General features: G+C 40.9%; 1 protein-coding gene across 4 annotated transcripts in view; it reads right to left on the reverse strand.

Annotated features, from left to right (window-relative positions):
• Window positions 1-3,675, reverse strand: part of neto1l (neuropilin (NRP) and tolloid (TLL)-like 1, like) — a 65,795-nt gene extending 62,120 nt beyond the window's left edge. For 2 of the 4 annotated variants that reach the window (XM_085762859.1, XM_085762857.1), the window contains exons 1-4: window positions 2,965-3,668; window positions 2,123-2,179; window positions 1,882-2,016; window positions 1,239-1,487 (exon numbers count right to left, since the gene is read on the reverse strand). In XM_085762859.1, coding sequence (XP_085618985.1) covers window positions 1,239-1,487; window positions 1,882-2,016; window positions 2,123-2,179; window positions 2,965-2,992 — 469 coding nt within the window. In that variant the 5' untranslated portion in view covers window positions 2,993-3,668. Of the gene's footprint in view, window positions 1-1,238; window positions 1,488-1,881; window positions 2,017-2,122; window positions 2,180-2,964 lie in introns of all 4 variants that reach the window. The other 2 variants (XM_085762856.1, XM_085762858.1) reach the window with 2 other exon arrangements.
• Between the last annotated feature and the right edge of the window lie 9,762 nt (window positions 3,676-13,437).

Genomic DNA, 13,437 nt, shown 5'->3' on the forward strand with positions numbered 1-13,437 from the left:
TGGAATATATCACAGCACATTTCTTAAGAGCAGAACAACTGAAAGCTGATAGAGCGAATGATGTGTACAACCCAGCAGCAGGATAAGAGTTTCATGCCTCGGCAGGCAGCAATCTCTAAAGCAGAGAACATAACCGCGCCTGACACTCTTGAAATTTGTGTTGATTCATGTTTTACTTTTCTAACATTTCTTTTTTTCTTCCCAGCCCCTCTCTGAATTGTATGGAAAATATCATATCTGACAGTGTAACTGTGTAACTCAATGCATTTGAGCAACGACACGTTCCCTCAGTATATTTTTACATTCTGTAGCAGTATTTCTGCTCAACAATCCATGGTATAAGGCTCTTCACTTCATTTCTCAGTAGATTTCACTGCGACCGAAAGCACTTTTTCACCGTAATTTCCAATGAAGAGCTTCAGCATTCTGATTACTTGATAACAGCGCGCACATAAAGCCGCTACACATAAATCTACAGCCCCTCCTCACCTCGCCTTCTTTGCTTTGCAACGCCTGTAGGTAGTAGCACGTGTCACAGACGAAATGCACAAGTGTTCGTCATATAAACAATGAGACTCTCAGATCTTCGTCTGAACGTGCAGTGGATGTGGAGACAAATTGGCATACTGTTCATGTTTCCTGGCACGGTGCCTTTCAAGCCTTCAACACGCTAAAAAAGTTGACAGTGTTATTAAACCCAGTCAAGTGTAGGTGAAGGAATATTAAATCATGGTTATGCCCTGATTCCTTGTCATCAATCCTCACAGAGCCTCAGTAATGGGATCTCAAGCAAAGATGAGGCAAATTAAGAAAGTCAAGCTTTTACACACAACCGTAATTGCCATGATTGTGTTCAACAATACAGATTACTTTGCTACGCTCTCTCAGCTTCTTCCTGGCCTGTAAACTAAGGAGTGGTGCTGCTGAACTGAATTAAAATCTAACACTGCTCCACATCACTCCAGATCCAGAGAAGGGAGGAGAAATAACAGCCCAGCCAGTCACAAGAGTGCCCCAGCCAATGACAGTATATTGCCAATGGAAATACTGAGTGTCTGTAGACAGAGAATCAATAAAGCTGCAAGAGGCTCCCACAAGGCCGAGTTCCCTGGATGATGTTTGTTATTCATTTGGAGCCTTGCCGTTAGAGCTATAAAGCATGGATATGCCTCCAAAGGAAGAAACGATCTGACAGTGGCAGTAAGGCAAAACAACTACCAAAAAAAAAGAAAACATACCTGCAGTGAAGTTGTAACTTGCTGAAAATCCCACCGCTTCCAGTTCACCATCTGTTACAAATTTTATCCACAGGTATCGGCCGCTACTCCTGATGTCAGGTGGGCTCTGCTGACCGCAGTAGCGTCCGAGAATTGGGGAGAAGCCAAACGGTCCATCCCGAACCTCGATGTTGTCAAATTTACATTCCCAAGACGACTCGATTGAATAACTCTCCTCAAAATGTAGATCGATACACTGCCTTGGGGGCGCTAGAAGACACAATGAAAATAATTACCACCTAGCACAAACCGGGGAGTAAGACATTAGTCATGCTTTCATTGATGGATCCTCAACCTCAACTTCATTATTAGAGGCTCACGCGTTCAATACACACCAGCAAGGACTGCTGTTAGTCAATTCATCTCTAAAACACAGTCTCCTTGTTCACGTGTAAAAAAAAATTAACCTTATTACCTGTACTGATTTGTGAGCTCTATCAAATGGCTTCTCCTAATAAACCTGCTCAAATAAACCAATCACTCCCTGAACAGCTACTGTGATACCCCCCTCCCCACCCCAGGATAACCCCAGGAAGGCCTCGGCTCAGAATAAACAGCTGGATCACCTTGCTTCTTTAGTGAAGTGCTTAAAGAGAATATTTACCTTCAAGGATGTAGACGCACTCTGTGTCTGGGGGGTATTTGTTTGGGTAATTGGGAGAAGTGAAGAGCCCTCCTTCTGATTCTTTCACCCACGTTCCACATTGACCTGCAGGCTTCACTCCAGAGTTGTTTTTCACTAAATCGTAGAAAGCAAACAGACAGAGACTGAGGCTCAGAGAAGAAGAAGGAGGAGAAGGAGAAGCATCTGAACACAAGAGAGAGTTGGTGATGATGATGATTACCTGCTGTGTCCTTCTTTGTTGCCCCAGACAACCCAAGTATGAGAAGACTTGCAACAACTGTAAGAATAGAAAGGGAAATAAATGCATTTGTGATCAAGACCTGTGTGACATGAGCTTCTTGCTATTTTTCTGTTGTTGTGCGCAGCTTTGATTTCAGCTGAGAGAGGCTTGAGTCAGCGAGGAACACATTTCAGGTTTGGGATTTCATGTCCTGTACATCAGCATTATGCTAATGCTGAACCTGCCCTGTGTGTGACCTCTGTAAAGAATCCCATAATGCCAAACAATACCTAAAATAATCATCGAAATGAGCAACGACAATCTCAGATAAGAGGATTCAAATAGTCTGTGATATAAAAAAAAAGAAAGAAAACATGCAGGCTTTCATTGTAACTTACATATACATAATGTTTATAAATCACGTGTAAAATCATGTTTTCCAGTTACATAATAATGGAAAAATTAAAACTAAATATGACTAAAAATGATCAAACATCTGCAGTGAAAACAGTTTTCTTAATTAGTATGAGTTTTTCCTCAAAAAAAAGAGACAAAAATGAATGAATAAAAGAAAAACAAACCCTTTAACAACTTACTGCTTGACCTTCAACAGTGAGTTTACAGGTTGTAGGATGCAGGATGTCAGTGTTTCACCTCATACTGTCTGTTCCTATTTTCACTCATTTTCAATCTGTTGCTCTGATATTTGGAGTTTTAACGCAGATTTTTTTTAAAAATCACTGTACGCTACTTCTTTTATTTATTTTTTTCTTCAGGGTGTAAGGAAGCAATAAGAGCTTGGACAAAGTGAGCTTCAGCTGATGAATCCATGGATGTCTTACCGTGATGGAAGCTGTGTCCATGTACCATGTCTGTTCCTTTCACAACCGGCTTCAGACTCAACTAATTCCATTTAGATGTAGGAATACTTGAAAAGAAAAATAAAGATTGAGACGAGAGTTTGTGGGAAATTTCACGCCGGAGGGAACAGGCTCATATACAACCATACACCGTTCCGCTGGAAAAAGACGCAAATTGACTCCTTAGAAGAAAAAAAAATCAAAAAATCTTTGCAGATGTGTCACAACAACTAATCACCAGTTTCATATAAAACCAAAAACAGTTCTAAACACTCGCCCGATTTCCATCCAAACGTTTCTAATACCCTTTGGTGCTTTTGATGCACTGAAAGGATTAATAGTCCCGTCATCAGCCCTTCTCTAATCGCTCCACCTTTGCGATCTTCTTTTTGGGAAATACAATGGACAGCCTTGTTTTGTCCTCTTTGGTCCCTTTATCAGGAGAGGGGATCCTTCAGGAGCATGTAGAGCCGCGCAACACTCATCTCTGCAGCGTTTTCTCCACTCTTTTTGCGGTGCGTAAAAATCCCCTGGAAAACACGGTGTTGCCAAATTTGAAGAAGAAAAAAAAGAAAAGAGAAATTGAAGAAATCAAGAGGAATCTCCTTTAGGTTTCATCCCGTGCTCCTCTGAGAAGCTGTCAGTGTTGTAGTGAGTGCATCCCTCTGTCTTGGCTTGTATCAACTGGAGAGTCCCCGCAGCCAGCAGGAGTTAATGTATGATCTCCCTCCTCCTTCCGCTCCTCCAACACTGACTACAGTCGTCCAATGCGCCACTGTCCTCGTGCACTCCACTCCTCCACGCACGCGTTGAAAACTTCTCCAGGACACGACTTCATCCACGCACGAGCACACACCAGAAAGGAAAGAAAGGAAGAAAGACAGAAAAAGTGGAGGAGGAAGCGCTAATGTGCACGTGTATGTGTATGTGCGCGCGTGTTATTGGAAGCACGCGCCGCAGAATTCATTACAGCTCGCTGGATCCTGGGCGCAAAGAAAATGGAAAGGTAAGCAGAAAAGACAATAAATGGGAGAGGAAATGGAATAAACAAGCAGAAGAGACACGAACATGTCAAAGACTCTATCAGCGTCATCAAACGTGGAAAAAAACCTGCAGAGGGAAAAGAGGCTGGAGAATTATAGCTCTGTTTTGCATAAAGAGATAGAAAATCATGCCTTTCATATTTGGTTTTGGTCAATCGCAGTCACAGAACTCAAGCTTTTACTCCTTCAAAAGAACCATTATAGTACTATCACTCTCCTCTTATGGCTGCATCCCAAAATAAAAGCCCCATATGTCACCCACTTCAAGGTTATCATGGATGGCATCTTCAGATTTTCCTCTTTACCTCTCCATGTTTCCAATTTCTACAAGAACCGGAGAGATAAAGTGAATAGACAGAAAGAGGCTGTACTATTTTTCCCCCTTTTCCCTCCTCACGTGTTTTTTTTTTTTCTTAAGGAAATGACAAAGACACATTATAGTTTCCTGAGGTGTGAGTGTCGAGATGTATCCACGCTCATCCGCCGAGTGTGTAGCTGCTCTCACACCTGATGACAAAGCTGATCAGAGGGTGCCCAGGGACAAGTCAGGGGCCTGCTCCTAAAATAGTCTTGGCACCCAGCAGACAATATCCATCTTCAGATGCTCCTGCTGCAGAGGCAATCTTGGACCCGGGCCGTCTGCATGTATGTTGATGTCACCGGTTAGGATCCGCTGGACGATTGGGATCAGATTGAAATAAAACGTTAATGACAGTGGATGTCTGTGTGAACTCTTTTGGAGTTGTGCCAATGACAGACTTGACTACAAAGATGTCTGCTCTCTCTCTCTCTCTCTCTTCTGTCTTTCTTTCCCTCTGTGTTTTGTTTTCCAGTGCAGAAACCCTCTTGAGATCTCAGAGATAAAGACTTACAATTGTGTCTGACACCCTCCTCTTAATTACATCCTGTGCCACAGATTGGCCTGTTACTCATCACTCGCAGACAGTGTTTGGTTTTCATAGCAGGTAATGCAGACACTGCAGGTGCCACGCTGACTTTGAGAATACGTATGGGAGTGGGAAATCACAGAACTCCTTTCAGCTAATAGGTTCCTGCTAATCTGTTATACAGAGTGATTTAATGGACTGGGGATTTAGACCCCACCCCCACCCCCCAAAACACAATTCCATATCTTAGTCAGTCACACTCTTGCTTATGTGCAGTCCACTTCCACGAAGCCTAGAAACAAACAGTGTAGCGTAGCGCGCTCTGCTTTCTCCGAAAAAAAATTCACAAACGCAACAAAAACATGGACGAAAAGAATTTCAAATGTCAATTTCCCTGCAAAGGCAAAGCCTATTATAGATCTTACAGTCTGAGGGGATGTCAATAATATCTGAGCCAAAATACAATGCAGCGCCCAAAGCTTGTTATTGATTAACACTGGCGCTGCGTTGTCTGACAACTTTATAAGCGCAGCGCCACACATTTCTGATGGGTAAACTCCCGAGATAAAGGGAGCACAGCTATATGGGAATTATTCAAATGAGTCTTATCAGGCCCACTGTATGCAACAGTAGCCCTGGAGAATTCAACAGCAGCCTCCAGTTTAGCTCCTTGGCATGTATAAACTGTGTTTGACTGAACCGCACCGAGGCAGTTGTGGCGCATCTCTAAGAAATAATTCATTCAACTGCAGTCTCAAAGTCTGCCATTTTTAATTAAGGAAGTCTATCGTTTTTGCTGTTGATAACTATTGTGCTGCGTCGGCCTCACCTACATTTGTAATTGGAATCAGTTTGGGGAAAAATAGGGCATCCAGGCCAGGAAGCACACATTTTACATACATAACTATCCAGCACACACACACACACACACACTGCTGTACATATAACCTCCAGCTTGTTTGTCTAAATCAGTGCTGCACTTGTGTTTTACTTTAAAAAAGGTACAGTAAATGCACTGTCACAACAAGTTTGTCATCGTGTAGCATAAACAAAGCGGTAAGTAATTCATGATTGCATCCTGTTCATTTGGCTCAACCCCGATGGCTAAATTGGGCATTCACCTTCTACTTAGTGTCATTCTAATGACACTGCAAGCACTGTTTCTTTTTGTCACTCTAACAGGGGACAGTGCTGAAGCGGATAAACACTTAGGCTAATGCCTCCTGTCTGGTGGGACTCAAATTAACCTTATTAGTGATGCATTGAGCAGTTTGTTGCACCCCCACCTTCAAAAAAGAAAAAAAAAAACATCATTTATTTGTCATTCAAGGCGCCTTGTAGTTCATTAAGCAGGACCTAGTTACAAGAAAGGGTCGCTCATACTACAGGCAGAATTTGAGCTGCTCTTTATGCTACATTAGCCGCCCGGGTCTCTGGTGTCTTTATCCTGGCCCTGCACCTGGAGCCAGTCAGAGAATAATTCCATCAAATGATAGCTCATGAACTACCTGTGGTATCAGTTTTTGTTGAGGCGCCTTTGTTAGTTTGCAATGCAGCTTGGCTTTTTCGAGCTCCGCGCGCTCTCAATCTCTCAACAAAAAGCATTAGACCAACTTATATTATGCAAATTGAAGAACCGAGGAAAAAGAGAACCAAAAAAAAAAAATCAGATAGACACCAAAAGCCTGAGACGAGAATATGTATTTGCTACTTGTGCAGCTATCATGTAGAAAAATCACATTAGTGGTGTAATCAAATAATCTGCCAATTATTTGGGCAGTTAATTAGCTAATGATTTGGTATTTGAAATGTCAGCAAACAGAAATATCCCTAAAATAGCTTGTTTTAACTGACTGGCAGTTGAATTCCTACAGTAAATGTATCTTTATTTACTAATTGAGATTCACAAAAAGTGGCAAATATTCACAACAATTGAATCTTGTAAATACTCTAAGCTTGAGAAAATTACTTTGAAACTTTTTCAATAGATCAACTATTTACCTTTTACACAAATAAATATAAATTATATTGAATTTAACAAACCTGACACATTTGAATTGAAAAACTGTAGAGTACAGCGATGGTTAAAGCTGAATATTGATGAGATGGTTGGAGGAGGCTGTAATTACTGTTCAGCGATTGTAACCTGTGATTAAAGGTTACTGTCTGATGCTTTCACTCCTTCTTTAAACAGGATTTCATTACAGGTTGTGTTTCAGAACATCAGGGAGGTCAAATGTCCTTACTTTGTTCTTTGTACACGTGTACAATTACAGATGGAGGCAACATGAGATACGTGACCTTCAGGTGAACATTTCTAACAGGAAAATACTGAGCACACAAAACAGTGCACAGGTAACAAAGCCAAGCATCAACATAATCTTTAGTGCATGAATGCGCAACCAGGTTTGTCACAATGGTTTTAGTTAACTTTCTTTTTCAGGAATCCAAAAGGACTCAACATTTTTTTTTTAAACTGCTACACGCCTATTCTCTCTCTTGTCTCCTCAATGCTGCAAGTCATCTGTCAATCACTGTGGCTTTATCCATCCAGCAATTAATCTCAGCCCCAGAGAGGCAGCTGCACTGTCTATGAACCTAAATGTGTGCAGAACTGCCGGGGCTGGTCTGCAGTTTCCTGCTCTAGTTGTAGTATGGAGAGTAGTTATACGAGAGAGGGCTGTCTTTATAGTGCTTTTGAACACATCTTTTGTTTTCTTGTTTTCTCTGCAGGCCTTTCATGCTGCCTTCCTGTCCTTATGATCACACTTGAAGGAAGCAGTGACTTGCTGCATCACAGGTGTCCTGGATTTGGGCTAACATACCCTCTGCAATCTGTTCTGTGTATGCAGTCCCAAGCCTCTGGGTTAAACTGACTGTGTAATTCATCATTTGACCTCATTAGCCACTTGGTGGGGGGGTACCATGGATGCTGTGGAGTGACACTCTGTGGGCCATAACACCCCTGACGGGGGAGTTAGTCACCAATGTAATACCACCAGCAAAATACATTTTTAGATAGACCCCTGTGCTTATTTCCTGCATTTGGTTCAAATCGGATGGATTTCAAAACAGTTGTGCGAAGCTTATGCAGTGTAGTTTGTGGAATCCAATTTAGAAAAGGCAATGCAATGGACTAAATACCCAGTAGTCTAGCAACTGGTCTGCTGAAACAGAGAGCTTTATTGTTTCTCATGCAAGCTGCAAATGTTAACATGCCACACTGACTTGTTCACTACACTATTTTATCAGTCAACAGTTTACATTAAAAAAATCAATGTCCAGGACTGGAATATCGAGTTACATTTAAGTCCATCAAGTCCAAGTGCATATCTAAGATTCCTTTACAACAACATTATTATTTTTTACAAAATGTGGAAAGATTCAAAATTCAGCTGGGGATTGTTGGTTTTATCATCAGCATTAGCTTATGTTAACTAGCTATGGTTGATGCAAGAGAGATTTAGATTTTCAGTTACAAATAAAAACAACCTGCTTTTTTTTTTTTTAATATGCTAACCTAAAGATTAATTATGTGTACTAAACTTCATTTAGAAGTAGAACCACTGCAAACGCCTTACAGAGAGGAAAGCCTGACAGGTGTAGCAGCAATTACAGTAGAGCAGATTAATAAAATAGTTAATTGCAAACAAAATGTCGAGGTCATGCCAGTAATGACCCTTGCAAATTCATATTTAAGTGTTGTTTTTAATTTACACTCCTGTGCTGAGGTGTGAAAGTGTTATTCGTCCTTGTCTTGTGTTGAAGAATCCCGCTGTACGTTGGCAGGGAGAGAGATCATTTCTGCTGGAATGGGCTCAGTGTAGTGGGCAGAGATGACCTTTCAGAGCGGCCACGATGTTTGAAGACAGAACCTGGCTGCTGAGATCCTCTCACACTCACTTCTAGGCTCTGCCATCCACATTGTCATTTACCTCGCTGTTTGCCCACGGTACATTTCATTCACTTTAACTGCAGTGAGGGATGTTGCTTTGGAAAATGTCACAGTCGAGTACATGTTCACTTTGGGGAAATAATTCAGGATTCAAAGAGATGTTGCTTCTGAAGAATATAAGTTGGATAAAACCAGAAATAAGAAGTGCTGCCAGTTATTATCAAGAAGGGTTCATTTAATACAGCACTCTAACATAGCATTACATCCTGTATGTATTTTAAGTTATACAACATAACTTGACTATCCAACAAGAGCTTTCTCATTTTCCTTTCAGGAAGTGCTGTGGTTGAAAAAGTCCTAACCTGCTCATTGAAATGTGAAGTCAGGCATTGATGTGTGAGAAATTCAGCTTTCTGGGGCACAGGGCAGAAGTTAATGTCTATAATGGAAGAAATCATTTTGTCTAAGTGAAAGAGGAAAGTTTGAACTTTGAAGTTGAACTTCACAAGTTTGATTTTGTGGGGACGAATATCTGAACCCAAAAGAAATGTATAGTCATCATCACCACTGTGGATGTTGCCTCTACCTCCATTATTGAAGCAGAACTCTTTACACTGACATTTATTCTTGCTTTAAAGTGGTCATGCCTGTGGGGATGTATTCAACACAAATACTAAAACTACTGTCACTGTGTGCAGTTGATCAATGGACACTTGTGCAGTTGGGAAGCAACAGAACAATCAAAATCCAGAAAACTGAGATAGTTCAACTCACTACTGTTATAGCTGTTGCTTTCATGACCAGACACAACAATAATGAGTGATGAACAAACAAAGGACATAATCAGAAAGTCAGCAGCCATGCTTGGTGGTGCTGACTGGCACTTTAATTGTAGAGTTACCAACTATGTGTTGTTGCACACCAACACTGTATCCTAAATATTTCAGTGCAAAGATAATTGCCTCCTGGACTAAGATCAGTGGAAATGATTCTGAAGTGAAAGAGGTTGTAGGCTGTGTTTTAATTTTGCAGGTAGTGGGATACAGAGCGCAGGTCTTTGATACGGATGTGGCATAGCAACAAAACGTAACCACAAGTCACGATCAATGGGCTTGTTTCTCGGGACTCGAACTTTAACTAAACTGATGTGTTGTCCCTGACTTCAACCATGTGTTTTGTTGCCAAACCATAGCAACAAAAACGCTAAGTATGTTTTATGTTTTTTTCCAGACACATTCAGTTTGAACATTTCGCTGATGATTTATGAAAATCTCTACTGCTTGCATTAAAGTATGTAGCTAAATACCGCTACACAGATATGCAGTAAGTTAAATAAACTTCAACTAAAGGTTATCCCTACAGGAACGTATATTAGATTTAGTATCATATTATCATATTAGTTTCTAGGAGAAAGTGTTGCACATACAGTACTGTAGCTGTATTCCCTGGCTACCTCGGCCGGCGGCATGTGTGCAGTTAGTAATTGCAACAGTTTGTTAAATTGAAAAACAACAAGAAAAACATGAACTTCCTTAAATTATAAGTTATTTTCAGCAAAAACACAAAAGGCTGTGGAAGCATATGGATTCATGAGTGAATCATGGGTCTGGCCTTATGCTGCAATATGGCAGCTCAATAATTCATCTAGGTGGCAGGCTCTTGCCATATTGCCCTAATCTACTACCATGTTCACTTCCTGAGATCCTGGTGAAAATCCCTGTGATCTCTCATTTGAATGAGCTGATGTTCCCTGCAAGAGTTGACCCCTTCAACTCCAACACATCAAATGAGAAAACCATTAAACTGCATGTTGAAGTGATTAAAAGGGTGACGGCTTTTTGATTCTGTGTTATGCTCAACATTTAAGTGTGCAGCCTTTAAAAAAAAGAGCTGCATCATGAAAAAAAAATGCAATTAAAAAAATGTATATTCATGCTGGAGATGGGTTATAGCACTAGTTAATAGTGTCACAGCAGTGTCGCAGCAGAACATTATCTGCATTATTTGTCTGTCCTGGGTTCTTTGTTAACTTTACTGCATTCTTGCCATTAGGCCTGTTGGTGCTATCTCATCACTGCAGCTCTTACACACATACTGGAGCACCAGGCAGCAGAAGAGAGGAGAGAAAATACTCTAGGAGAGGAAAATAAAGGGGAGGATGTGGGGGAAGGGTGGAGAGTAGACTAGAGAGCGGAAAGGGAGAGGAGATAGGAGGAGGGAAGAGGAGAGGAGAGGAGAGGAGAGGAGAGAGATGATTAATGATGACTGTAGAGAAGATGGCCAAGGTGGTTAGTGAAATTAACAGAGGCTTAGCCAGCAGCAGACCACAGGGAGCAGGAGGCGCTTCACAGGCCCATACCAACTCTGATCCAACTTGTGTATGTGAGTGAAAGAGAGAAAGCATATGTGTGTTGGTGCAGGTCTACAGCTGCACAACCATAACCACAAATACGAAAGAGGAGCTGATCGTTTATGAATGCCTTCTGTTTGCACACAGGGCATCTGCAGTTTTAAGTGATTAATCGAATAATACTCCATGGGTAGATTAAAAAAAAAAAAAAACAGACCTCACTGGTTTAAGAGGAGTCTGTTGACTGTCACAATCTTGCTCTTGATGCTATGATGCTAAAACACCGAGGTTTAAGCCCCAACATGTTAAAATAAAAAAAGTATTGTTCTTTCTGTGCTGCACAGCTAGTTAATCCTTACTGTACATAGCCTATAGGATACAATATTAGAGTTATTTCATTCAGACATAACATTGTTTGAACTCCTAGATTAACTTAGACAATAACATACTGTAATAATAGGCTGAGCAGCAGAGAGCTTATAATTGTGAGACTTTTGTATACACAGTAAATCATTCCTTCAATGTATGCTCTTCTGCTAAAAACAACGACAAAAAATACCAATTACTGCACATGAAGCCATCATCTTTCTTGACAGTTCACGATTTTCCATGTGAGAATCGGATGAACCTGATGCACAAAGCTGCACTTATCTCATTGAGGTGTCATCACCGCCAAAGCTTCAAATCAATCGAAATAATCAACAAATTGGAATGGACAAACAATCAATGAGGACAGAAAACACCTTTTAGCCACCCCCTGGATAATCAATGATTTTAATTGTGCCGTGAGACATATAATTCTAGTGTTTTAATCAATCAATCAATCTCACCGGTATTCAGCAAAAACTCACAATGAAAGCGGCGGGACTCCTTGGACTGGACGGGAGGATCGTGATTCGTCAGGAGCAGATTTGGGTTTTTTGCTCACTAACAGAGGACGTTAATTGCTCAGATGTTACTCTGATGTTGCAACAAAGCATCATGTTGGAAAACCCTCCCATTGAGCAGCTAATGAACATCTGAGTAGTTAAATGGAAAACATTTGTAATTATGCTTTTAACATAATGGGGGAATCCCATTACCCTCACAGATAAGGGCAACACACACTCTAAAGTGGATAAATGCCATTTAAACTATAAACTATATTTTCATTTTGAATAGCAAACAGGAACTGTTCAGCCGGTTTCAGTGACTGAGTCTCTCTGTATCACTCCAGTCTACTGATACAAATCTGGCTGATCCAGATCTGGATCACGCTCCTGACAGGCAACAGTAGTTCACATCCATAATGTGAGGAAATAAAATGTATTACTTTATCCAAATGTCTTCTCGTCCTGACTGCCTAAGTAGAATTCATTAACCCAAATGCCCCAGTGCTGCATTAATTGTAAATTTCACACACAGGAGAGCAATACAGTGTGAGGTATTTACTATTCCAGTTTGATTTAAGGGCCGGCCCTATATTAATGTAAAAGGTTATTTTGTTAATTACTGTTTGGGCCGACTGTGGCTGTCGACGGCTCAGACCCAGGAGACGGCAGCGGCGGAGACCTCGGTGGTCTCCGTGGTGCTGCCTGTCGGTAATGAATTGGTGTCACTGAAGACTGAATGCCTCCTGTAGTTGAGCGCTGATCGACAGGTCAGGCCACAGGCCGGCGCAGGCGTTTGGGGAACGTTGCGTGATTATTTGGAGGCATTCAGTTGGAAGTTGTTGGTAATTAAGTGTTTAGGCATAGACAAACAACCTGTTTACTTCTTAATTCATTGCCTTCAGTGGTGCTGGCACTGAGAGGGAACAAGCAAATAACAATGTCAGCTGCCACTCTTGGCCCCACTGTTCACAGTCACTGACTCCAGCACTGGCAGGAGGTTCAAAACAGAACATGTGGAAATAAACAAAGCCAAAATATACATAAATACATACACAAACAAAGACAGGAATGCAAATAAAATATCCCGCCAAGCTTCAGAGTATATTCTGATTATGTGGCTCAGTTAAGACTGAATTTATAATAGCTTTTCTAAAAAAAAAAAGGGAAAAAAAAGGAAAACACATTTTCAAAGCTTTTTTGTTATTTTGCCATAAAAAGTAGGGGAAATAATCAAATAATTATAATGTGCTTTCACCAAAAGTACCACATGATTATAAGTGCTGAATGTTACATCTTGTTCAATTTTGTGGGTGTTTGGTTGAAAGACTTTCAAACTGAATTCATGCAATGGAGTAGTTCCCATTCCCAGAGCTTGTACTGATCCCAATAATCTCTACAAACAAAATAA

The sequence above is a fragment of the Trachurus japonicus genome, chromosome 20, assembly GCF_045865225.1.
Source record: "Trachurus japonicus isolate A0001 chromosome 20, Traja_1.0".
NCBI lineage: Eukaryota > Metazoa > Chordata > Actinopteri > Carangiformes > Carangidae > Trachurus > Trachurus japonicus.